The sequence below is a fragment of the Myxine glutinosa genome, chromosome 7, assembly GCF_964187855.1.
Source record: "Myxine glutinosa chromosome 7, kmMyxGlut1.1, whole genome shotgun sequence".
NCBI classification, from domain to species: Eukaryota; Metazoa; Chordata; class Myxini; order Myxiniformes; family Myxinidae; genus Myxine; species Myxine glutinosa.
In genome coordinates this window covers 133264788-133292663 of record NC_136267.1, presented here as the reverse complement: position 1 = coordinate 133292663, position 27876 = coordinate 133264788, and the positions used below count along the sequence as shown (strand labels likewise).

General features: G+C 48.3%; 2 protein-coding genes across 2 annotated transcripts in view; both read right to left on the bottom strand.

Annotated features, from left to right (window-relative positions):
• LOC144893007 (uncharacterized) overlaps positions 1-27876 on the bottom strand; it is an 812187-nt gene that overhangs the window by 345601 nt on the left and 438710 nt on the right. The gene's annotated exons all lie outside the window — the stretch shown is intronic.
• MCEE (methylmalonyl-CoA epimerase) lies at positions 10-27705 on the bottom strand. Its single transcript, XM_068123252.2, has 3 exons — positions 27393-27705; positions 855-966; positions 10-723 (listed from the first exon to the last, which is right to left on the bottom strand). The coding sequence occupies exons 1-3, from the start codon at positions 27645-27647 to the stop codon at positions 521-523; spliced, it is 570 nt and encodes a 189-aa protein (XP_067979353.2). The 5' UTR covers positions 27648-27705; the 3' UTR covers positions 10-520.

The window sequence follows — 27876 nt, the reverse complement described above, 5'->3', positions numbered from 1 at the left end:
ATCAAAACGCAATGGTCACCAAGTGGTTTTTATTGCATTACAATGATTATTATAAACAAAAATTATGATTATTCAACATGATGGATGCATAATCATCATGTTTACGACACTACAGAATTCAAGTGAGTGATAAAAATTACTGTGGAGATGCTATGAAGCTTTTCCATTCCACTCAACTTCCTGGGCTGTACGGGAATGCTTCCATCAAGTGTGGACCGCAGCTATGCCATATGTTGATTGGAGGAAACTACTTGATCCACCCATTCGGCTTGCTGTAGTGGGCCCATTAATAAATCAGTCGGGTATGAAAGGATTTTATTCATCACTTCCTTTCAAAAATATTTCTGACTGTACGAAACATTTTAGTTATGGGAAAAAATTGTTTTGGTGTTATTTGCAAAATGGAACCTATTTTACAAGGGAAACAAAATTTTCATGAACAGCAGCAACAACAAAATATATGTGCAAATATCTAGGCTTAGTCTCACTGGAAACTTAGTGCGAGTCTGTACAAGCAACACTAAGCCTGCTGCAGCTCCACAAGTACACCCTGGCAGTCTTTGGGGTGAAGGAAAAGGACATCCTTGCCGTGGGCTCCTGGACGTGGTTTCGGGCTCAGCAAGTGTATCTTGAGGTCACTCAGTTGGCGAGCAGCTGCGTCCAGGTCATTGACCTCCAGGCAAATGTGGTGCAGCCCACCACCTTTGTTCCGATCAATGAAACCTATGAAATAATTGTGGGACAAAGTGAGGAAGGACGAAAAGGAATATCGAGTAAAAGGAGTGGGGAGGTGTATAAAAGAAAATTAACAAAAAAGCATTTATGAAAAGAAGAAAAGATGAACGAAGAAAGACCTTTAAGGGGACTTGCTTCTCCCAGTGGTTCAATTAGTTCCAACATGGAGTTGCCAAAGTCAATGAAAACACAGCGAATGCCATGTTCTGGATGAGATCTCACTTCACTCACCTGGCCATACACAGACAGCATCAATACAGGTAAGTAAGAATATCCAATTCACCATAAAGCATTTAGAAACGAAGTCAAAAAGGAGGGGGGAAAACCCCCAATAACAGAGCATTGACAAACAACCATAAACCTGCCATACTAGCGTCGGCAATGATGGGCCCAACAGCCTCCTTTAACTCTGAGGTGTATACTCAACTATGGCGGTAGTGACACGCGGGGGTAGTGGAGGGCAGCGAAGGCTTACATGGATGGACGCGGCACGGGGGTTTTTCCGAACCACCAACAAATAAACAGGACAGACCACAAGGGATTAAAAATGCACAAATGACAATTAAATAAAAATAATGGGATACAATAAAAAGAATGACACAATTTCTAACCGAGGGACCCTCCATGCAGACTCAAATACAGACAGGGAGAAATAAATGAAAGTAAAGATGTGTGTAATGTTAGCTGGGACTCAGCTCTGGTCTCCTTGACCATCCGGGGTCGTCGAAGGTCCCACGTCCCTGCACAGGAGAAAACACGTTGGTGCGAAGCCGCTGACGCGAAGCGAACAGGCCAGAGCTCCTCCCTCATCCTTCCTGCTCGGCTGCACCAAGCCCCGATGTTCCTCTCAGGCGCACATGGCACCAAGCACAGCCGTCACAAATCCAGCACCAAGGAGGAAAAATATGCGGCAGCTTCCACCAGCCAGGAACAGTGAGAGGAAAATACGTCTGCTTGTGACGGTGTCCGGACCAGGAGAGAGAAAAAACGAAAAGGACTCTTCCTCTTTACGATCACACACGAGCCAGGAATACGACCGCCCAGGACAGAGAGAGTACAAACTTGCGAAAGAAAGCCAGGACCAAGAGAGCAGGAAGTGCGTCCGCCCACAATCAAACCTAGCGCAAAAGAGTAAATGTGACGGCTTGCTATGAAACCCCAAACCAATGGCGGGAAAATGGGGTGCTCTGCCCTTTTGTTCCTTGTGCTGGAACGTTCTATGATGACGTCACACTCTCACCGCTCCAACCAATCGTTCTTCGGGGCGTGGCCTCACGGCCACACCTGGTGCCCATCGAGCATATTCGGCGAGGTGGTGTAGCCGCATCGGGGTATCGTCGGCGATTATGTTGTTCGCAATTATGTGCTGAGTGCATGGCTGGTCAAGTGTGCTTTATAATAACGGAGGGAAAACCACAGAGGCAATTTACACACAGGGAATTTACCCTCGTACCCTAACTAATTAACATAGCTCCACCCCTTGCATGGAGACAAATATACACTTACACAGACATCCGGCCCTACTTGGTTACATTGAGGTGTCTACACGGCATACGGAGCACGCTACCCGATACAATTCTACCTGGATTAAGGTATTTCATTACCTACCCCCCACAAACGTAACAATATAAAACAAGATGGAGAATTGCTTTGCAATACATGTCCCCTACCAAGTTTCACTTCAATATCAGTAAACACATCCCTTTATTTGGGCGATGTATGATGCCGCGTTTGGTGCAGAACATAATAAAAATAACCCGCCGTACATAGATGAAGCAAAAACGTGTACGGCTTATGAGCAGATATAATACATCGTGGTTATATACCTGGGATCATTTCAATAGCACTCAACCATGAACTAACACCCAGGCCTGAGGCCTGCCAATCTATGCTGCTTAATTTGGGGTGGATTCAGGCCAGCTGTCCAGCCAATGAGTGTAAAGCAGTGAGGTGGAGTCACGGCAGCTGAAAACTGTGAAAATATTACATTTTCTAAGTTCAAAAGGGTATAACCATGAAAAATTGGAAAACGCCCCAAAACTCAAACTTGTGATGTAACTTGTCATAATAAAGCCATGCACCAAGTTTCATTTGAACATGTTAAAGGGTATAGGGAAAAAGTTTAGAAAACCATAGGTGGAACAGACAGATGGACAGAGACAGACAGACAGATGGAGAGCAAACATACTGTTACGGAACCCAACGTCGGCCTATGGTTCCCCTTTGAGGGGGGATTAGTCCCCTCGTTTGTTACTGACCGACGTGGTCCCTGAAGCTGCACCGCGACCTCCGGAAAGGCCGGTGCACAGCCCCGTTCGCGACCGCGGATAAGATGTTAATTTGCCGAGCGGATGGCAGCCGCGGCCCGAACCGTTAACAAAGACTAGACCCGATTCTCAAACGTTGGCCAAATCGTGCCACAGGTATTCAATTGGGAAAAGACAAAGACGACACGGATGTGAAGAAGAAGAAGACAAAAAAGGTTTGAAATACGACTATAATTTATTACTACTATTTACAAGACCAAAGAAACCAAGGAGAAGGAAGGATATGAAAATAAAGCAGAAAGAGGGACGGACCAGAAGGACACAGTGAAGCTCTAGCTTAACTAAACAGGCTTAACTTATACCCCAAGGACAAGACAAAGACAGACTACAAGCACACTTACACGGGGGATGATGACAGGAATGGCAGGAGGTGGATGGCTGGAGGGAGAGGAAGGTTCAGCTCGGACTGAAGCACGGTCGGGCCGGAGGGAGCAGCCGCCGCCCTCTTGATCGGTCTCGCACGGCGCGTTCCTCCGCGGCCATGGTCGATACTGCGGGTGAAACCCGAAGCTGCTGTGGCTGAAGCTGCTGCGTGCCACTGCTCTTTCAGGGATTCCTCCACCTCATGCGCCGCGTGCTCTCCACCGGTTCATCTGCCTTCTCTCTTGTATCTCGTGGGGGCGTTGCGTGACGGGTTCTCTCCCCGACGCATCTGTTCGTGGGGATCCCTTACTCATCTGCCGTCTCTGGCGCAACTCTTACTTGTCAAAGGCTTTTCGTATCTCTCACGCAACCACTTTCTTGTCAAAGGCTTTCGGTATCTCTGACGCAACAACCACCCAAAGGCTTCCGCACGCGCTTATATCTCCCTCGGGCGATCAAGCCGCCGGCCTCCAGGACACGCCCATCGGTGAGGTCGCCTCGGCCCTGATTGGTCGCGAGGGCTCACCGATCCCGCCCTTAGAGGAGGCATTGGCAAGGCCAAGCCTTGTTCCCGGCGATGGGCCGACTCCTCCCACCTTTGGCTCCGAGATGACCTCGTGGCTAATGGACTCTTGCAGCGAAAACAACAACCCACAGCTGCAGCAGAATTCAGCGAACCACTCAATGCAGTTGGCAATTGAGGAAAGGGGAATCCATGGAGGTTCTGGGGAAATTGAAAGGGGATACTACCTTGTTTCACTTCGGTGCAATGGAGTGTCAGTTAATGGACGACATAGCCTTAACCTAATACACACAATAAGGAAATAACTACCTACAAGCAGGAAATCTATGATTGGCTAACGCGATTGTATATGACCTAACTAAGGGACGCCCTATGACCTTTATACACAACTGGAGGAAGGAGGGTGATATTTTTACAACAATAAAAAAACACAATTCTCATATCCACAACAATACGTGTTGAATCGTGTTCTGTTCCTCGTGTGTGGCCTTGTACTGTAGTTGTACCCCCGTCGGTGTTTTGTTAACTTAAGTGTGTTTTGCTTGGCTCTTGGTTTTTTCCCTTCTACCCCGAACATAATACTGTCTAACGTTCTAAATCCCCACCCCCCCCCCCCCCAAAAAAAAAAAAAAAAACCAAAAACATTTATTTTATTTTCTCCACGTGTACTGTTGTCTCATCCTGTATTTTCTGTCCAGGTGTGCTGTTCGCCCCACCCCCATTATCTCCTTGCCATCCACAGTTTGCCCTGTTCACGTGACTCGTGGTGGTCCCTCTCGGCTCTCCCCCCGTTGGTATTTTTGTGCATATAAGATTGTTCATAGTTCTGTTTAAATATTTTTAAATATGTTTAACCTTTCCCCTTCTGTTTTTTATTCAGTGGTATATTACAACACGCTGTTTTTCTTCCTATTTAAAAGGCTTTTCTCAATTTCCTCTCCAACTCATTCCACTTCAAAAAAAAGAAATTCAATATCTTATACGTCTCCCTCACTACATGGTCTAAATTCACATTCATTCCATCCCTCCTCCATCATCCTGAACCGGATTGCTAACTTGAAAATCACAACAAACCCAATTTGTTATCAATGTTCGTCTTTCATTAATCATCCACTTTCTAAACTCCCCTCTTGCCCCTCCCATCCAAATCCCCCCCCTTGCACCTACACTCCGAAACTTCCCCCTTGCCCCTCCACTCTTAAACTCCCCCCTTGCCCCTCCACTCCTGAACTCCCCCCTTGCCCTTCCCCTCCTAAACTTCCCCTTTGCCCCTCCCCTCCTAATCCCCCCCCTTGCCCCTCCACTCCTGATCTCCCCCCTTTCCCCTTCCCTCCAAAACTCCCCCCTTGCCCCTCCCCTCCTAAACTCCCCCCTCACTCCTGCCCTTCAAAACTCCCCCCCAATCCCTCCCATTCAATTCTCCCCCCATACCATTCCTCTCCAATTCTCTCTCCTCCCCCCTCCTCCTCCAAGCTGCCTCCTCCCCACTTCGTCTCCCTTCTATCTCATACCTCCACCCCCCCAAACCTTCTACTTTCCTCTGCCCCCCCTCAAACAACCCCTCACTGTGCCGCATCCCTTCACCAGCAAACCTTTCATCCTCCTCATCCTTCCCTTTCTTGGAACTCTTCTGCAATATCTGAAACACTATCAACTGCTCTCCCTACCTCCCCCTCTCATCCTTCATCTTACCCTACTCCTCCCCTCCCCTGTCCTGTACCCGATGCTCCCCCTCTCTCTTCATTAACGGTATGGACCTCAAACATCCGGGGCCTTCGCTCAAACCTGACTGATCTCTCCATACAGGTTGCTTCTGACAATCCAGACTTGATCTGCTTAACAGAGACTTTCCTCCTTCAAGATGTCTCTGATTCCTTAATATCTCTTCCTGGTTACTCCCTCCTCCGGTATGATAGACCTGAGCCTCGGCCTGGTGGTGGGGTGGCTATCTTTGTCAAAAACTCTCTTCCTCACTCTCCTTGCACTGCTCTCTTTCCTCCTCACCCGCAGGAGTACCTCTGGTTACGGCTTCCTCTCCGCTCCCACCTTTTGTTCATATGTGTTCTGTACCGTCCCCCAAACAGTGATGACTCCATCTACATTTCAATGTCTGACAACATGGACCAACTTCTATCCACTCATCCCAACTCTCTCTTCCTCATATGTGGTGACTTCAACTGTCATCATGCCACCTGGTTGGGTGTGGGTTCCTCTCTCACTAGTCATGGCACCTCAGCAAAGGACTTCTGTGACTCACTGGGATTGACACAATCTGTCAATTTCCCGACCCGGATCTCAGCCAATGGAGTATCTTCTCTTCTAGACTTGGTTATGACAAACTTCCCTGCTAATGTCTGCTGCTCTTCTTCTGCTCCAATCGGTTCTTCTGATCATGTGCTTGTCAAAGTGGACATCTCTCTGGCCATTCTCAGAGAGCCTCCTCAGCGTCGACGAGTCTGGCATTTCACTCAGGCCGACTGGGACGGTCTTCAAGCAGCCATCAATCGTCTGGATTGGTCTCCCATCTCCACTGCCTCTGACATCAATTCTTCCTGGGAATTCTTCCAAAGCAAACTGATCTCTCTCATGCACAGATTTATCCCATCTCGCCTTCAATTGTCTTACCCTTCCTCCCGTCCATGGTACACTGAATCTTGTGGTGAGGCAGTTGCCCTGAAACAACTTGCCTTTGCCTCTTGGAAGGCTAATCCAACTGAAGGAAATCTCAGTTCCTTTCACCAAGCTCGGAACAAGTGTGTGTCTACCCTCAGGAGTGCCAGGAAGCACTATCTCTCCTCACTCAAGAATGAACTCTCAAACCTGTCTCCTTCCTCCAAATCCTGGTGGCGTCTGGTCAAATCCGTTTCTGGTGTTTGTTCCCCCACCATCCCCTCCCTTACCTCAAATGGCCACACAGTTGACATCGCACGTGACAAAGCCGAATGCCTCAACTCTGTGTTCGCCTCGAAATCCTTAGTCCCAAACCCATCTCTCTCTGTTCCCACCTTTCCCAGTCGAACCCAACTGCTCCTGGACTCTGTGTCCTTCTCTCCTGACAAGGTGGAGGAGTTTTTGTCAAACCTCGACTCTGATTCTGCAACTGGACCAGACGGCATCAGCCCACGGGTCTTAAAATCCTGCTCTGCCGCTCTATCTCACCCTCTCTCTGTTCTTTTCACCCTATCTTTTGCTCAAGGTCATCTGCCAGCATCCTGGAAATCAGCTAACATTACCGCTTTACACAAAAAAGGTGCAAAAACAGATCCTTGCAACTACAGACCAATCAGCCTGCTCCCAATTATCAGCAAAGTCATGGAATCCATCATTGCTTCGGATATGAAATCTTTCCTCTTCTCCAATGGCTTGATCTCTGATCATCAATTTGGTTTCAGACCAGGTCACTCTACTCTGGACATGCTGCTTCTGCTGTCTCAACAATGGATGGAGGTCCTCAATGCCAAACAGGAAATCAGAGCTGTCTCCCTTGACATATCAAGGGCCTTTGATACGGTCTGGCACCCAGCTCTGCTCACCAAACTCTCCTCCTATGGTATCCATGGAAATCTCCATGCATGGCTTGCGGACTTCCTCTCTGGTCGTAGTCAACGTGTGGCCCTGAATGGATTTCTCTCATCTCCCCTTCCTGTTCAGGCTGGAGTTCCCCAAGGAAGTGTGCTGGGCCCTGTGCTTTTTCTGGTCTTTATCAATGATCTCTCTGACTCTCTGGAAAATCCTCTCTATCTCTTTGCTGATGACTCCACTCTCTGCCGCTCCATTCCTCTTCCCTCAGATCGGCAGTCTGCAGCCTCCTCACTCTCTGAAGACCTGGACAAAATCACAGACTGGTCAAACAAGTGGAACATGTCTTTCAATCCTGCCAAATCTCACTCTCTTACTATGTCTCTCCGAAAAGATCGACTGGACAACCCTCCCATCTACTTTCTCAACAATCCTCTCCAAGAAGTTCTGTCACTCAAGCTTTTGGGTCTCACTATCTGCCATGATCTTTCTTGGGAAAACCACATTTCCAAGCTGGCCTCCAAAGCCAGTCGCCGACTGGGCATCCTCCGTCGTGCGAAGTCCTTCCTCGGCACACCTGAGCTCCTCACCACTTACAAGGCTTTCATCCGCAGCTCAATGGAATACTGTTCTCCCCTATGGGCTGGTGCTCCTGCCTCACACCTGGCTCGGCTTCACGCTGTTGAATCCAAAGCTTTCAAAATCATTGGAATCTCCCGCGATGAAGCTATCTCTGAGGGCCTTTCACTCACTCACCGCAGGCAGGTAGGTGGTCTTTCTGTCTTCTACCGACTCCTCTCCGGCCTTGCTCCCCCAGCTCTCTCTGTGCTCTGTCCCCCAAATATTCCAACAGGTCGCACAAGATCTGCCAGCAACCCTCTGATGGTTAAACTGCCGAAATCTCGGCTCTCTGCTCACCTTCACTCTTTCATTCCTCTTTTCTCCCGCCTGTGGAACAAACTCCCACACTCCCTTCAATCCCTCTCCTCCCTCCAGGTCTTTAAAACAGCTGTTCACCACCATCTCTTATCTTCCCCCATCCATAACCTTGATCTTTTCTACCCCCACTAATTCACCCCAGATCCACCTTGTTTGAAATTCCAACTTATTTCCTGGAAATCCTGGCAGTGTCCATATGTTTATACCTCTCCCACCCCCCCCCCCCTTCACATGCCTCCCCCCCTTCACATGCCTCCCCCCCTTCACATGCCTCCCCCCCAAAGCCCTCTCCCTCCCACAGATCTCTCGATGTCTCCATGTCTCTCGGTCCCTGCTCTCAAATGTTGTGTTTGTGTCCTTCCCCCTCTCTCCCCATCTTGTCTACCGCTCCCGATGTTATTTGTTTTATGTGTCTGTTTGTCTTTCTGTGTGATTAATGTTCGCTCTTTCATGAGCCTCGATCTTGTATACAAAAAAAAAAAAAAAAAAAAAAAAAAAAATACAGTCTCCTCTGGGTTGGGAACTAAATATTTACCAAATTTTGCCAACGTACTGTACTCGGGGAGGGGGGCATAGGGGGCTACCCAGGGTCAGAAGTCATGGCCACAAATGACAACTCCTTCCCTGTCTGTGAAGGTGGGGAGACAACTTGTAATTTTTTTTGTGCAAGTGGTTTAAACAAGGATCCTCCCCTGAGGGAGGGTGTATTGACATCAAAGCCATTTCTAGAGAAAGTTGCGACAATGGCCCCTCAGTTTTTCAAGATCACGTGACGTGACATGGATGCCATTTTGTGTCCACATTAGAGCAGAGACGGGAGTTAAATATTTTACAGCTTGATAAATAAAATATTTGTCTCTAAATATATGCTTAATTGTGGTAGTCCAATAGATGTACGTTAAATCCCGGACAACATCGGGTACCTTTGTGGGAGGAGGGAGGGAAAGGGTGGAAGTGGGAGGGAGGGGAATGGGTGAGGTGGGAGTCCAGAGGGAGTGGTTGGTTTGGAGAGGAAGGGGAAGGGGCAGGAAGAGGGACCCAGCATTACCTGGCAACGCCGGGTACCTTTGTTTTCGCTCTGCCTCTTCATAGCTCCCACGCTTCCTTGCACCCCACCCCCTCCTTGGTCTGCCTTTCCTCTCCTCCCTCCTTCTCACTCCCACCTACTGTCTCTTTCCCCTCTCTCTCCCTTTCCCTCTCGCACCTTTTTCCACCCCCCTCTCTTGGGATTCAGGTCAGCAAAGTGACAGGTGGTATTTGCTTATGGTAAATCTATATTAGAAAAGGAGTCATATTTGTTACTTGCCGGAAAAATTTTCCGGCAAGTATGTTGATCTGTTCGTTTGTTACTTGCCGGAAAAATTTTCCGGCAAGTATGTTGATCTGTTCGTTTGTTTGTCTGTCTGTCTGTTTGTCTGTCTGTTTGTCTGTCTGTTTGTCTGTTTGCAGCACTGCGTCTACACCGTTGCACGGAGAATCGCCAAACTTTGCACACATAATGGTCTTGCCCTCTAATATACTGTGCCTCAATGATGACGTCATCAGTGACGTGGTTCGGCCGCCATCTTGGAAAAACCGAATAAATTTGCACCTCTATATCTCCGAAAGTACTGAACAGAAAAAATTGAGACATGGCTCATTGTAAAGAACTCTCCATGGGGAATAAAATATGTTAATGATGACGTCATATGTCACGTGGTCGGCCGCCATCTTGGAAAAACGGCAAAAATTTGCACCACTATATCTCCAAAAGTGCTGAACAGAAAAAATTGAGACATGGCTCATTGTAAAGAACTCTCCATGGGGAATAAAATATGTAAATGATGACGTCATCAGTCACGTGGTTCGGTCGCCATCTTGGAAAAACGGCAAATCGTTGCGCCACTATATCTCCAAAAGTGCTGAACAGAAAAAATTGAGACATGGCTCATTGGAAAGAACTCTCCATGGGGAATAAAATATGTTAATGATGACGTCATATGTCACGTGGTCGGCCGCCATCTTGGAAAAACGGCAAAACTTTGCACCACTATATCTCCAAAAGTGCTGAACAGAATAATTGAGACATGGCTCATTGTAAAGAACTCTCCATGGGGAATAAAATATGTTAATGATGACGTCATCAGTCACGTGGTCGGCCGCCATCTTGGAAAAACGGCAAAACTTTGCACCACAAAATCTCCAAAAGTGCTGAACAGAAAAAATTGAGACATGGCTCATTGTAAAGAACTCTCCATGGGGAATAAAATATGTTAATGATGACGCCATCGGTCACGTGGTTCGGCCGCCATCTTGGAAAAATGGGAAAACTTTGCACCACTATATCTCCAAAAGTGCAGAATGGAAAAAATTGAGACATGGCTCATTGTAAAGAACTCTCAATGGGGAATAAAATATGTTAATGATGACGTCATATGTCACGTGGTTCGGCCGCCATCTTGGAAAAACCGAAAAATTGTGCACCTCCATATCTCTGAAAGTGCTGAATAGAAAAAATTGAGACATGGCTCTTTGTAAAGAACTCTCCATGGGGAATAAAATATGTTAATGATGACATCATAGGTCACGTGGTTCGGCTGCCATCTTGGAAAAACCGAAAAACGTAGCACCTCCATATCTCCAAAAGTGCTGAATAGAAAAAGTTGAGACATGGCTCTTTGTGAAGAACTCTCCATGGGGAATAATATATGTTAATGATGACGTCATCTATCACGTGGTTCGGACGCCATATTTGTCTTAAATGGCCGATAAAAGAGTACATTCCGGCAAGTCCTCGGTCTCTGACCGATTTTTCATTTGTCTGTCTGTCTGTTTGTCTGTCTGTTTGTCTGTCTGTTTGTCTGTTTGCAGCACTGCGTCTACACCGTTGCACGGAGAATCGCCAAACTTTGCACACATAATGGTCTTGCCCTCTAATATACTGTGCCTCAATGATGACGTCATCAGTGACGTGGTTCGGCCGCCATCTTGGATAAACCGAATAAATTTGCACCTCTATATCTCCGAAAGTACTGAACAGAAAAAATTGAGACATGGCTCATTGTAAAGAACTCTCCATGGGGAATAAAATATGTTAATGATGACGTCATATGTCACGTGGTCGGCCGCCATCTTGGAAAAACGGCAAAAATTTGCACCACTATATCTCCAAAAGTGCTGAACAGAAAAAATTGAGCCATGGCTCATTGTAAAGAACTCTCCATGGGGCATAAAATATGTAAATGATGACGTCATCAGTCACGTGGTCGGCCGCCATCTTGGAAAAACCGAAAAACTTAGCACCTCCATATCTCCGAAAGTGCTGAATAGAAAAAATTGAGACATGGCTCATTGTAAAGAACTCTCCATGGGGAATAAAATATGTTAATGATGATGTCATTGGTCACGTGGATCGGCCGCCATCTTGGAAAAACCGAAAACCTCTGCACCTCCACATCTCCAAAAGTGCTGAATAGAAAAAATTGAGACATGGCTCATTGTAAAGAACTCTCCATGGGGAATAAAATATGTTAATGATGACGTCATCGGTCACGTGGTTCGGCCGCCATATTTGTCCTAAATGGCCGATAAAAAAGTACATTCCGGCAAGTCCTCGGTCTCTGACCGATTTTTCATCTGTCTGTCTGTTATGCTGAAACTTGAGAACGGAATAACGGATTTCAATGCAACCATCGACGGTGTATTCAGGGAACTCCCAGGAAGGTGTGGGATTCCCTTCCCCCAACCCCCCCCCCCCCCCCAAAAGAAAAGGTAGGAAGGCTTGTGTCTGGGCACATGTGGCAAAACTGCATAGTCTGGCCACATGTGGCGAAATTGCATGCGTCTGGCCACACGTGGCGAAACTGCATGCGTCTGGCCACACGTGGCGAAACTGCATGCGTCTGGCCACACGTGGCGAAACTGCATGCGTCTGGCCACACGTGGCGAAACTGCATGCGTCTGGCCACACGTGGCGAAACTGCATGCGTCTGGCCACACGTGGCGAAACTGCATGCGTCTGGCCACACGTGGCGAAACTGCATGCGTCTGGCCACACGTGGCGAAACTGCATGCGTCTGACCACACGTGGCGAAACTGCATGCGTCTGGCTGGCCACACGTGGCGAAACTGCATGCGTCTGGCTAGCCACACATGGCGAAACTGCATGCGCCTGGCCACACGTGGTGAAACTGCATGCGTCTGGCCACACGTGGCGAAACTGCATGCGTCTGGCCACACGTGGCGAAACTGCATGCGTCTGGCCACACGTGGCGAAACTGCATGCGTCTGGCCACACGTGGCGAAACTGAATGCGTCTGGCCACACGTGGCGAAACTGCATGCGTCTGGCCACACGTGGCGAAACTGCATGCGTCCGGCCACACGTGGCGAAACTGCATGCGTCCGGCCATACGTGGCGAAACTGCATGCGTCTGGCCACACGTGGCGAAACTGCAGGCGTCTGGCCACACGTGGTGAAACTTCATGCGTCTGGCCACACGTGGCGAAACTGCAGGCATCTGGCCACACGTGGCGAAACTGCATGCGTCTGGCCACACGTGGCGAAACTGCAGGCGTCTGGCCACACGTGGCGAAACTGCATGGGTCTGGCCATACGTGGCGAAACTGCATGTGTCTGGCCACACGTGGCGAAACTGCATGTGTCTGGCCACACGTGGTGAAACTATGTGTCGGCACACGTTGTGAAACTGCATGTGTCTGGCAAAAACTACAGCATTACCTTGGCGAGGAACCTTCACTCTTTCAATCCTCTTTTCTCCTACCTCTGGAACAAGCTCCCACACTCTCTTCAATCCCTCTCCTCCCTCCAGGTCTTTAAAACAGTTGTTCACCACCATCTCTTATCTTCCTCCATCCAAAACCTTGATCTTTTCTACCCCCATTAATCAACCCTAAATCCACCTTTTTCAAATTCCGTTTTCTTTCCCCAAAGCCCCTGTAGTGTCCATCTTATTTATCCTGTGTAACCTGCCCCAACCCTCTCCCTTCCACAGATCTCCTGATATCCCTGTTCTCTGCTGTTGTTGTGCTTCCCTCTCTCTCCCCCCATCTTGTCTCCCGCTCCCTTTATTATTATGTTTCATGTGCGATTCTGTTTATGATTTTGTGTTTTATGTGTTAGCTCTTACACAAGCCTCGATTCCTATACACAAAAAAAACTGATACAGACATCACCCAAGAAGACTCGAAGCTGTAAATACTGCCAAAGGCGCTTCTGCGAAGTATTGACTCAGGGGGTTGAATACTTATGTAAATTATATATTTTTGTATTTCATCTAATTATATTGTAAAAAATTCTAAAAACAAAATTCCATTTTGAGATTATGGGGTATTATGTGTACATCAGTGACCAAAAATCTCAACTTGATGCATTAGGGATTGAACAACTTATGATCCCTACAATACTAAATTTGAATCCCAGGGTTTTCACTACTCCGCACGCAAAGCTCAAAGTGTGGTTAAGCAATTGGTTCACTCTGTCCTTCTGTCTGTGTCTACAGATGTTGGTCTATGATTGAGGAACGACTCAATTTCAATTCAATGTTATATTTTGAACACCGTAGAACACGAACCTGCAGTTTTTTATTTTTACTTTTTTGTTTACAGAATCGAGGCTCGTGTAAGAGCTAACACATTGAACATGAAAACATTCACAGACACATAAAACATACAATGAAGGGAGCGGGAGACAAGAGGGGGAGGGGGAGGGAAGCACACAAGCACAACAACAGTAGAGAACAGGGTATATCTGTGGAAGGGGGAGGGCTGAGGGAGGAGGGAGGGGTACACAGTATAAAGTAAATTAACACTACTAGGATTTTCACGACTAGGAATTTCAGGAAAGATGTTGGGGATTGAAAGAGGTGGATTTGGGGTGTTTTAACGGGGGTAGAAAATATCAAGGCTTTGCATGGTGTAAGGATAAGAGATGGTGGTGAACAGCTGTTTTGAAGACCTGGAGGGAGGAGAGGGATTGAAGAGAGTGGGGGAGTTTATTCCAGAGGTGGGAGAAAAGAGGAATGAAAGAGTGAAGGTGAGCAGAGAGTCTTGATTTTGGCAGTTTAACCATAAGAGGGTTGCAGGCAGATCTTGTGCGACCTGTAGGAATATTTGGGGGACAGAGCACAGACAGTACAGGGGGAGCAAGGCCAGAGAGGAGTCGGTAGAAGACAGAAAGACCACCTACCGGCCTGCGGTGAGAGCGAGAAAGGCCCTCAGAATCAGCTTCATTGCGGGAGATTCCAATGATTCTGAATGCTTTGGTTTCAACCACGTGAAGCCGAGCTAGGTGTGAGGCAGGAGCACCAGCCCAGAGGGGAGAGCAGTATTCCATTGAGCCACGGATGAAAGCATTGTATGTGGCGAGGAGCTCAGAAGTGCACAGAAAGGACTTCGCACGACGGATGATGCCCAGTTGGCGACTGGCTTTGGAGGCCAGCTTGGAAATGTGGTTTTCCCCAGGAAAGATAATGGCAGATAGTGAGACCTATAAGCTTGAGTGACAGAACTTCTTCAAGAGCATTGCTCAGAAAGTAGATGGGAGGGTTGTCCAGACGGTCTTTTTGGAGAGACCTAGTGGGAGTGGGAGATTTGTCAGGATTGAAAGACCTGTTCCACTTGTTTGACCAGGTTGTGATATTTTCCAGGTCTTCAGAGAGTGAGGAGGCTGCAGACTGCCGAACCGAGGGATGAGATATGGAGCGGCAGAGAGTGGAGTCATCAGCAAAGAGATAGAGAGGATTTTCCAGAGAATCGGAGAACTCATTGATGAAGACCAGGAAAAGCAAAGAACCCAGAGCTTTTGAAGGAGAGGTGTGAGGGAGAGGGAGAGGAGAGTTTGAAGGTGAAAGAAGACTTTTGAAGGAGAGGTGTGAAGTTTGTGAAGTCATTTGTGAAGTTTGAAGTGAAGTTGAAGTCAATGTGAAGTCATTTCAATGACTTTTGAAGGAGAGGTGTGAAGGGGGAGTTTTGAAGGGGAGAGATTTGGAGGGGAGGGGCGAGTATAGAGGGGGAGGGGGGAGTTTTGGAGGTGAGGGGGGAGAATTGAAAGGGAGGGATGAGGGGGAAGTTTAGGAGGGGACAGGTGAGGGGGGAGTTTAGAAAATGGACGATTAATGACAAACTAACATCTATTACAAACTGGGTTTATTGTGATTTTCAAGTCAGAGATCCGTTTGAAAACAATAGAGGAGGGGTGGAATGAAGGTGAGTTTAGAGAATGTAGAAAGGAAGAACTAAGGGGTGGAATTTTTTTTTTTTAATGGAATGATTTGATGAGGAATTTGAAAAAATCGTTTTAAGTAGGAAGAAAAACTGTGTTTAGCAGTACTTTGACTGAATATGGCACATTGCATGGAATCTCGTCCTGAGCATGAATGCACACACATGGGTAAGGTAATTGTTTCAGTTTGTCTGCCTGTCTGGCAGTTAAAATTGAAAAGTATTCGAAACAGGAAACTTACCGTTTGTAGTGACATCATGGAGGATACAAACAGCAGGCACGAAGAGCTAACGTAACGTGGAGTAAAAGACGGTGCATCAACGGCAGTAAACTTCCAAAAAACGTTTTTTTTCTACATCCTTTAAAACCCTTATTTTAAGTTACACTTGGACATTGTAGAACACAAATCATCTTGTTGGCACTTCCAAAAACCTCCAGTTTAGCAATACTTGGACAAAATATTACACCATCTTGATCAATTAAATTTGCCACTCGCGCTCTCAGCGTTGCGGAATATTGAGATTCAGACAAAATTGCAGCTCGTAAGGAAATATAGATTGTGCTTGGAAACACAATAAAGCAAGAGTAAGGACACGTCTCTAGTTTCGTAAAGCATTGCTGAAAACATCATGCTTTAGAGGGTTGATGCGAGCATACAACCTTGTTAGACACAATTTGTAACTGAAAACAAATAAATAATAATCAGAAGACTCGCCATTCTCCAGGTCACATATAGACCACGCCATCGTAAAACTGGCGAAATCATTGTGATAAATATTTTCCAGAGAGCCCAATCTCTTCAATATCTTCCAGAGGCCCTCAGTTGACAGTATCAAAGGCCTTGGTCAGGTCAACAACTGCAATATAAAGATCAAAGTTTTGTTCTTGACATTTTTCCTGGATTTGACAAACTGCAAACTCCATGTCAGTGGCTCCACAGCTTTTCCTGAAGCCACGCTGACACTTTGGTAGCAAATCCTAATTGTGATGGTCTGTAAGGCTATTTGGTGTATTTTCAGCAAGGATTTTTCCCGCATTTGAAAGAAATAAGATCCTCCCATGGTTGTCACATTTGAAACATGCACAATGGAGGCATTTATGTAAAATCTTGAGGGATAGTAGTTAGTACCTTGATCCCACATGGACTGAGTTTAGTCAGCTTAACTCAGAAAGCACGTCGGGCCACGATCGTGGCCAACACCCATAAGTCTACCGGCCATGATACCAAATCATACCAAATACGGTCATCATATTGGTGTGTTTCAGCCACTATTTGTATGTGAATGACTAAATTGATGTCAACCCAAGAAACGAATCCCAACCTTTCTTACAATGCATAATACCTGGGGTAACTTATGAATGGTTGCTTCTTATTGGTGGAGAAAAGCAGATGACAAAAAAACATTTCTGGGCTCCTAACCAGTAAATCCAGCACTTTATGGGTTAAACACCAAGGAGAGGCCCCTGGCCTTATATATCTCCATAGTTGCCATCTCTACCACTTTTTGTTTACTTGAACAGGCCACCAAATTTATTCCCCAATATTAGTGAAAAATACCGCTTTCACTAAATAATGTCTCATTGAAGTCGAAGTTTATCTTTAAATTTGAGCTTATATTGAACTCATTACAACATATTGTTACGGTTTTTAGAACCTTCACTTTGTAAAATAATAATTCTTGTAAATATCCCCCTTTGTAAAGGTCGCACCCTAGTTAGGCCATGTACAACACGTAGGACACCATAGGATCTTCTTTAGTTATTTCATTATAGTCTATGTCTCAGTGAAGGATCTGTTTCCAATAGTTTGACTCTGCGTTGTATAAATCAAATAACCTAGCCCCCTTCTCCAATTCCTATTCCATTCATATTGCGGCATAAACTGCCCTCCACAACATATTGCGCTTCTCTGCCAGCTGCAGCGCCCTTCTCAAGACGCCATTACGCACGCGGTCAAGTTGGAGAAGAAGGGAGGAGCGGCCAGGAACGTAGGCGTGGCCCCATCAACGCGTCATGAAGGGAGGTAACAATGAACCCTCGTGACCAATCCGGGCCGAGGCGTGTTCACCGGTAGGCGGAGCAAAGCGGACGCGGCTTAATACGCGAAGCTTGCAATAAAAGCGCGAGCGCGAAGCCTTTTTACAGAGAGACCAGGAGATGAACGGGAGATGAACGAGAGAGCAGATGCGGTGGAGATCAGCAGATGCAAGAGAACAGCGCAGAGGCGGCGAACATAAGAACATTGTGCGGAGGATCGTTTTCGATACGAACTGCCGTGGTTTTGAGAGCGTTCGGCACGCTGTACGTACGCGCATTCCAGCCCCTCGCGTTTGTAAGGTCTGGTCGCACGTTAAACTGCCAGCCGTTCTTCGCCCGCGGACCCGGAGCCTGGACCACCCCATCGCCTGGAACCATCTGCCTGGACCTTCCTCCCCTACCAGCTACCTTCCGTGTGAGTCTGTTTGTATTGTCATGGGCGTGTTATATAAGAGTGTCTAAGGTTGCCCTATGTCCTTTTGTTTCCTCTTCTTGTATATTCCCTTCTTTCGTTTCCTCTTTTAGATAGTAATAAACCATATTTGTTCTTCCTTCACCCTTCTCATTCTTTGGTTTCCTCTCGTTCGATCGTCTTCGTCTTTTCCCCATTGAATATCGGTGGCACGATATAGGAACCGCTCAGAATCGGGTTAGTTTTATTGATAACGGCTCGAGCCTCGGATTGGTAAACCGCTCGGCAACCTTCCATCTTGTCCGTGGCTCGAGCAGAAGTATCGTCCTGCTTTGCGGAGAGGTTGGCGAAGGTATCTGGGACTCCATTGACCAGTCACCCTGGTCAACCTCAACCCCACAAAGGAGCGCGATATCTTCTAGGACTCGGACGGCCAGTGAAATAGATGAGGTGATTAAACCCCCCTCGGTAAGGGGAGCGCTGTAATCCGAGATCCGCAACAATATTGTTGCGAATATGGAATTTGGCCTCCATATCCGCTTGTAAATATTCCCCTATTTTCTCCAATACTCCCCAACTTTCCCCAATCCCCCATTCCCTAGTCCCATTGCATGTAAATAACAATCAGTAGAGCCGACCTTCCCCTTATTCCCCCATTAAATGTCGTGCCCAGGTCCACCGCACCACACGTAGACAACTTTCGGACATCTTCCTAGTTATTCTTATTCTATGTCAGTTAAGGCCTCGTCTCCATTAATTATGACTCTTCGTTGCACCAGAATGTGATTATATGGCATCAGTAGTGAGTTTAGGACCTTTCCCATACCTCCTTCCATCTTCTTCCCCAACAATAACAACAACTACAACAACAATTACAACTACAACTACGACTACAACAACAGAGGGGCGGGGAGTGTGCGTCCTCACACCGGCTCGGTTACCCGCCATGACCATACGCTCCACGGCGTTACCCCAAAGGGGCTGGCTGTCAGCTCCTCGTCAGGGGCGGAGCCAGTAACCCCCCCACGCACCCAATGAGAAGCAACGTGCCGATTCCATCTGGGGCGGAGCTAACGAGCCGAGGGCGTGTCACTCCCCGCCGGATATACGCGGCCCCGCGCCGGATGTGACGTCAGATGCGCCCCCAGCCTGGAGAGAGAAGTCGCCACCCCTCGAGCGCTGCAATACCTCCACCGCATCTCTTAAACTGGACCGTACGTGATCCTGCCCTGAGCCCAGGTGCACCTGGAGCGATCGCTACCCGCTTTCGTTGCAATCAAACCCCCGTGTGAGTGAGCCTTGTCCCGTTTATTTGTCGTCTGTTGGGGTTAATATAAGTGTGTTTAAGTGCCCACCTTCCTATGTTTCCCTCTTGTCCCTGTAATCTAAACCTTCCGCATTATTGTAATAACAACCTTTGAGAACCGTATCCCTGGTGTCGTGTCGTATTAATTCCAGCCGTGTGTCTTCTTTTTCCTTCATTGGTCTAGCATAGCGCGATTCGTCAACGTTCGGGCACAATCGGGTAACTTGTGCAGACGTGGTCATACCATAAAACCGCTCGGTAAATAACATCCAAGCCACGTCTGTAACAATTGGTGTCAGGAGTGGGATTCGAACCCGGGACTAAATTAGTTAGGCCCAAATTTTGGGAGGGAAAATCGAGCCGGAGCGCGTACGGCGCTCGACCGAATCGATTCGGAGCGCGTTTCCCGCGCGAAATTATAACGGCGAAATTTGAATTTGTTTTACGAAAATAAAAAATAAAAACCGAATTTTGAAAGTCGCGCTATGGCGGATCAAGACAGCTGGGGTCCGGTAAAGGAGAGTGAGGTAGGGTCGATCCAGGACCAAAATGAGGGACAGGAGGAGAGCGAAGCAGTGAGGGCGGCAGGTTCGCAAAATAGCGCCGTCACGCACGAAGAAGCGGGCGCGCAAAATGGCGCCTCGCTGATCACCGCGCCCGCGACCGTGGCAGCACCCCTGGTGGATCCGAACCTTTTTATGTTGCAAATGAGGGCCCTTATGGAACGAATGGGAGACCAAATTGTGGGAATGAGGGCTCAGGGTGAGCGATTAGAGGGCCAAATGGGGGTAATGGGGAACCGGATGGATGCTCAGGGTGAGCGATTGGAGGGCCAAATGAGGGGTACCGGTGAGGGATTAGAAAAGAAATTTGAGGGGTTAGACAACGGGATAAAAGAAGTAAAGAATGGGTTAACGGGGGTAGAAAACAGAATGGCCGCTCAAGAGAATCAGATAGAGGGAGTGAAACATGGGTTAACGGGGGTAGAAAACAGAATGGCCGCTCAAGAGAATCAGATAGAGGGAGTGAAACATGGGTTAACGGGGGTAGAAAACAGAATGGCCGCTCAAGAGAATCAAATAGAGGGAGTGAAAAATGGGTTAGAGGGGTTAGAAAATAGTATGGAAGGCAAATTGAGGGACATGAGGGACCAAGCGGAAAGGGAAGTTAACCAAATGGGGCAGCAGATAGAGGGGGTCAGAATGGGGGTAGAAACCAAACTGGATGCTCACAGGGAGGAAATGGAGCAGATGAGGGTGGCATCTGGGCAGGAGATGCAAGTGATGGGAGAGCAGATCAGAAGAGGAGTGAGTGAGGAGGTCGGAGGAGTGCGCGAGGAGGTGAGGCACTGTAGGGAGCACATGGAGAAGGAGGTGAGAAAGGGGACTGTAAAGTTACAGGGGGGCATAGAGGTCCTGACGCAGGAGGTGGAACAGCTTACGGAGGGACAAAAAGAACTAACGGAGCAGGTTCAAAGGAACACTGCGGTATTAGGAGGGTTAAAAGTGACACAGAAAGAACTAAAAGACGACTTGATAGCGACGAAGAGGGAATGTCAGATGGTACGTGAGGGACTGACAACGAGGTTGGACGAGGTGGTAGAGGTAATGGAGACGAAGGACCGGCAGGTGAGGACGCACATGGAAACGGTCAAGGTAGCCTTGGAGGACGAGCTTGAGGAGACGTACCGGGGAATAAAAGAGGTGAAGCACAAATTAGAAGAAGTGGAAGAAGGGATGAGCGAAATTAAGAAGCGACGGAGAGGGGATAAGAAAGAGATAAAAGAGGAGATAAAAGAATTGGTCCAAAGTCTGTGTTTGGATCGTGATGATGTGCTCATTAACCGGATGAGGGATTCGCAGGTGATGGAGGAGAAGCGAAGAGGAAGAGGACCCGGTGTAAGTGGTGACCAATATGGTCGTGCGTATGATGCGCCAGGTGATTTAAGAGGCTTGGGGGTCGAGATAGACCCGGGTGTTCGTGAGAGGCCGTTGGTGAAGTGTGCGACAGGTCTGGTGTGCGAAAAAGGAGGTGTGCGAGAAAGTCCGACTCTGGGGTGTGTGAGGAAAAAGTGCGTGCCAAGGAGTGAGGGTGCTGGCGAGAGTGAGTCGGTCGTAGCGCGTGTGCGAGGGGGCACATGGAAGCGTGGTGTGGTGAGTGTTACAGAGGGTGTGATGGGAGAGGGTGCGCAAGAGTGTGCGCGAGAGAGGTGTGTGACGGACAGGTGCATGGGGAAAGAGTGCGCTGTCAAAAGTAAGGAAGAATGCACACCTGTGGTGAGTGTTACAGAGGGTGTAACGGGAGAGTGTGCGCGAGAAAGGTGTGTAACGGACAGGTGCATGAGGAAAGAGTGCGCTGTCGGGAGTAAGGGCGAGTGCGTTGTCAGGAATGGAGGTGGAAGTAGTGAGAGTGACAAGGAGAGGGAGTTGGTTGTGACAGGTGAGCGAGGATGTACACCTGGGATGGAAGGATGCACACCTGGAATGGTAGAGCGTGAGTGGGAATGCACGCTGGAGTTGGTGGTGAGGCACATGGTTGGGTGTGCGAATGAGGGCACACCTGTGATTGTCACAGAGGAGGTGACCGAGGAGGGGGCGCGAAGCGGTGTATTGGTGAGGTGTGCGAGCAACGAATGTGTGCCAAAGTGTTCGGTGGTCAGGTGTGTGACCAAGGCTGTGAGTGGAATGGGTGTACCGAGGTGTGTAAGGAACGGTACGAGGAGCATGGAAACGGCTGGATGTGTGAGCAAGGAACGGGCTGCGGGGTGTAAGCGTCCAGGTGAAGCATCGACGTTACACGGGTTAGAGGTTAGAGCGACTTTTAGCCGAAGCAGGCCCTCGGTGCGTGCCGGGCCTCGCTTTGAACGGCCGCGTCCAGGCTCCACTAGGCGGAGCTGGCAGCCCGATAGAAAGGGTCGTCATGGCGACCACGTTTTGTTGAGACGTGCCGGCAGGTCGAGATCGGGACATTGGATGGCTCCACGCCGAGGTGATGCATGGGATCTCGGCCCGGGTAAGCCCCCGTCCCTGCACCGAGTGCCGGACGCATCCAGCCGCAGGCACAAAACAACCAGCATCCATTGCTTGGCTTTACGAAGCCGGGATTTGGACAGGGATTGGCGCACCGAGAGGTATTAGTGAGTAGACTGGGAGATGAGGTTAGTGTTTTGGACCCAAAATTAGAGAAAAACAAAATTTGATGATTGGCAAGGGATTGGCAGTAGTGATTGGCAGATGATGGGCAGTGATTGGCAAATTTTTAATTTGTTGAAATTTGATGTGCAAAATTGATAGGGAGAGACCCCCGATGTGGTGGGATGGCAAATCCACCATCCTTCCCATGTGTGGGGGGCAAAGGAGCAATAGCTTATGGGGTGTATGGCAGTGAAAACTAGCCCGGGTGGGTTAGGATATTGTGTGTAGGGATCTAGAAGATGACATTAGGTAACGTTAAGTTTAGTTAGTGACTGATACCTGTAGTGGGGACGCAGGTAGATTAGTATGGATGCTAATGACGTGGGAGCGCAATAGTTTAAAGGGACGACTGGGAAGCGCAAGTTTCAGAAGGGAGTAGTTAGCTGAGATGATGCTGTGTGTGTGAGAATTGAACAGGTGTGATTGCACAGGTGTGCAACTGGACAGGTGTGTGGAGCAGTGTATGAGTAGTGAGTGTGTGGATCAGCGCAAATGCGCTTGGGGAGAGAAGGGTGCAGGTGGTACCAGGTGTGAGAACACAGGTGTGCAGGTACAGGTGTGTGGAGAGAGTTGGAGTGAGTGGTACGGAGTGGTGTGCATGGTGCGAAGGTGTGGATGGGGGAAGAGTGGACCCCTTTCACGAGTACCCGGGGCGGGTAGTGTAAGTGTTAGGTAGAGGGTACAGGTAAATTGTGGTTGGATATTGGCACTTGTGGTGCGGTTGCAGAATGGTGTTGTGAATGGGTGCATTAGTGTTGTGGAAATGGCTGGACGTGTAGCCTGTTAGTGTGTGTAGTTGGTTGGGCACTCCACCACTGTGAGGATGTCGGCCAGGTGAGGCCGCAGGTGGGCTCTGGGAGCCGGTAGTTGTGAGTGGGTGCCTGAGGATCCCGGGTGTGGATCGGGCAGCCCAGTGCCAGAGAGGGCACGGAGTGGGGAGAGAGCCAGAGGGCCTTCCCCAGGTAGTTAGGTTAGGGTAAGGAGCAGGTAAGCTCGGAGGCAACTGCAGTGGTGGAGGTGTGCAGGTGGGTAGACCCACTGGGAGAGGTACACGCCGCAGCCCAGAAATTGTGCGAGGGCACCGGGAGATGAATCGGGGGAGTGAGACCCCAAATTGAAGAGCACCACAGTTTGGCCAATGGGAATTGGTTTTTAGAACCCATAGTGTAAGAGGGCCAATGGTTTGGCCGGAGAAAGACCCCGGGTAGTGTAAAGTTGTTAAAGTCATTTAGGAGATAGTTAGGATTGATGAACCTGTCGCACCATACGCAGCCACTTACCTGTGGTGATGATGATGACTCCACACCTGTGTTTTCTTTGTTTTGTGCAGGAAATGAGATTGCTGTGAGGATTTGTGAGACGCATCACGACGTGGATGAGACATTGGGGTGATTCCATCTCTCCCTCCTTAGGAGGGACTGATGATGAATTGGTGATGGCAAATTTTGATGTGCAGTTGGAGATGGCAAATTTTGATGAGAGTTGAAAATGGCAAATTTGATTGGTTAGGAGGGAGAGAAGACGAATTTGGTTTATGGGAGGAACGGGGAAGACAGTAGGGATGTTTGTCGATTTGTAAAGTAGATGTTTATGGGTAGTGTTGTGTTTTGTGGATGCAGTAAGGGGTAAGGGAGGGGCCATGTAGGTTACCTGGTGGGGGGGGGGGCGTACGATAGGAACGTACCTGTCTCACCTGGTTCCCATGTGCCCCCAGTGTGCATCACCTTACATTGCGTGCACTTTTGCGCCCTTACCACCTTACTCACTTGTTTCTTCTTTTGTCTCCCACCTCCGAGGATCTGGCTTTGGGGTAGAGAGAGAGGAGAGAGAGGTGCTGGCTGCGCAGTTGTGGGCCTGCACTTTCGCTGTTTGCTGCCGGGATCGATACACCATATGGACCGCAATGTTTGTGGCCACCCACAATGGACCGCAGTTCGTTTGCGGCCAAGCACCACCCGGGGATGGACCTATGGGTCAACGTGGCACCTATGCCATACAGGTGAACCACTTTTAGTTGACACCAAGTGCACCACAAGAAGAGCAAGAGACACCTGCAGGGTTAGGGGTTGTCGCATTTATTTTTATTCCAATGAACAATGGTGACTGCACCGATTGGTGGTGGGGTGGTGCTGTTGATGCTCGGGAAGGGTGCTCTGCACGTTATTAAAGGCCGCCGGCCACAGAGCACTCGTGGGTTGGTGTATCGATGTTGGCAAGCGCGCTCTCTCTATGCATAACATCTGCATGTGTTCCTCCAAAAACAGGTCCTGGATCGTAGTGTAAATAGCAGCGTAGTCTTGTAAATAATGCTCCCTACCGGCTGTATGTTTAGTTTGAGGATTCTTTCCGGATTCGGTTATCCTGTGGGTGTGTTTCTGTGAGGAGAAGGGTGCAACGTCGCAGGGGGACATATTTACTCATTTGTGAATATCTGTAAAACTGTCGCACTCAGGGTAGAGTTAATAGTAGAGGGAACTACATTGCGTGCCACACTAAAGTAGGTAAAAATTTATCGGGTCGGGACGCCCCGAGGGTAGAGAAGGGTGCAATGTTGCGAATATGGAATTTGGCCTCCATATCCGCTTGTAAATATTCCCCTATTTTCTCCAATACTCCCCAACTTTCCCCAATCCCCCATTCCCTAGTCCCATTGCATGTAAATAACAATCAGTAGAGCCGACCTTCCCCTTATTCCCCCATTAAATGTCGTGCCCAGGTCCACCGCACCACACGTAGACAACTTTCGGACATCTTCCTAGTTATTCTTATTCTATGTCAGTTAAGGCCTCGTCTCCATTAATTATGACTCTTCGTTGCACCAGAATGTGATTATATGGCATCAGTAGTGAGTTTAGGACCTTTCCCATACCTCCTTCCATCTTCTTCCCCAACAATAACAACAACTACAACAACAATTACAACTACAACTACGACTACAACAACAGAGGGGCGGGGAGTGTGCGTCCTCACACCGGCTCGGTTACCCGCCATGACCATACGCTCCACGGCGTTACCCCAAAGGGGCTGGCTGTCAGCTCCTCGTCAGGGGCGGAGCCAGTAACCCCCCCACGCACCCAATGAGAAGCAACGTGCCGATTCCATCTGGGGCGGAGCTAACGAGCCGAGGGCGTGTCACTCCCCGCCGGATATACGCGGCCCCGCGCCGGATGTGACGTCAGATGCGCCCCCAGCCTGGAGAGAGAAGTCGCCACCCCTCGAGCGCTGCAATACCTCCACCGCATCTCTTAAACTGGACCGTACGTGATCCTGCCCTGAGCCCAGGTGCACCTGGAGCGATCGCTACCCGCTTTCGTTGCAATCAAACCCCCGTGTGAGTGAGCCTTGTCCCGTTTATTTGTCGTCTGTTGGGGTTAATATAAGTGTGTTTAAGTGCCCACCTTCCTATGTTTCCCTCTTGTCCCTGTAATCTAAACCTTCCGCATTATTGTAATAACAACCTTTGAGAACCGTATCCCTGGTGTCGTGTCGTATTAATTCCAGCCGTGTGTCTTCTTTTTCCTTCATTGGTCTAGCATAGCGCGATTCGTCAACGTTCGGGCACAATCGGGTAACTTGTGCAGACGTGGTCATACCATAAAACCGCTCGGTAAATAACATCCAAGCCACGTCTGTAACAATATGTTATACAATGCAAAGTCCAAAATATATTCAAAAGTTGCATGATTATTTTGCAAAAAAGTGTCAGAAAGTACAAATAGAAGGTTAAAATCACAAAATTTCGTGCGAGAGGGACCCACAATCCCAGATACTCGTAGACCCACATCTCACCACCTCCCAGACGATCATCCAATCCAGTGTGTATGTTAACCCGTCTCTTAATTGTATCCTCATTTATGGATGGACGGTTGAGGTCGAGGAACCACCTTTAGAGGCCATTTTCCCCACGGAGCGGGGGTTGGCCTTTTCTTTGGGCACCGGGGTCCCCTTTTTGAAGCAATGTTTTATGGCCGGATGCTCTTCCCGTCGCAAACCCTGTTAGTCGCCTCTTGCAACACACAGGGAATTACCAGTGAACTGGTACTCAATTTGCCGACCTCGGAAGGATGACAGGCTGAGTCAACCCCCCTGGTGTTAATTCATCAATCGACCTGGATTCAAACCCAGGATCCTAGGATCCCAAACCAGCACCCTAACCGCTAAGCCAACACCAGGCTATTGAAATGTTCAATCCACCTCTTTAGTTTCTACTTAGAGTTTTGTGCAGTGTATGATCAGTTCAGCGGACGCTATACACATCAATTGAGGAAATCTAAATATTTATCTGTATATATTATTTTGCTGCAACAGTTGTATAAATATATCACAGTTTGGAAAACTATTCATCGACAGTATTTCCCGCAATTGTTACAACTAGCGCGACTCGAAGGTGAGTTTAGCGCGCCTCACCTCACCACACGTCGTTTCAGAGGGATAGGTATCTTTGACCATTTTGGGGTTTTTGGGGTCTTCATGGTGTTCTGGGTCTTTAGGATCTTTAAGGTCCTCAGGGTGTTTTGGGTCTTCGGGTTCTTTTGGGTCTTGGTGGTCTTAAAAGGTTGTCAAAGGTCTGAGGGGTCTCAGCAGTCTAAACGTAATTAAGAGGGTGTTAATTTTATTTGAAGAAGAAGAAGTTTGGTCGCACATAAACATACAAACAGACATAACCATGAACGTTTGCTCTACTCTAGTATGATAAGATTATAATAAGATGTACGTTTTTCTTTGCTTCAAAAGACCCAAACGAAAAAGACAACTGATTTCAATGAAACGAGACACCTGTGCGGAAGGCTGAGGTGCATATTGTTTACGTTCTCACCTTGTCCCCCATTGCTAAAGTCTCCTTGTAAAGCTTGGACGCCGCGTTCACGTCAGGCACGGCGACGCCGACGTGATGCAATCGGCCCAAGGCCCACACGCGCGGGTCTATCGCCTCATTTCGGAGAGATCGCGACGAGTGCAGAGCACGAGGGGTCACCGCAGAGGGACCGAATTTCGCAACCAAACAACGACCTGCTCTGAACCATGAGGCCATGATCCGAAAACGTACCGGACACGATTTAAATGTCGTCATCACGTTCCGTCGCGCGCCGCCTAACGTCTCGATGCCCTGCAGGTTGTTTACTTTATACACCGCACCGATCAGGGTTGCGTGTGTACACTTCTTTGGACATGGGGTGTGAAGGATGGACCTCTTTAAAATCGATCATCATTATATTGTTTTTTAATGTGATTTACTGAAAATGGAGATTTAGGGGAAAACTCGGTGTTCTCACGTGAATCTCATGGTTTAATGAGGAGTC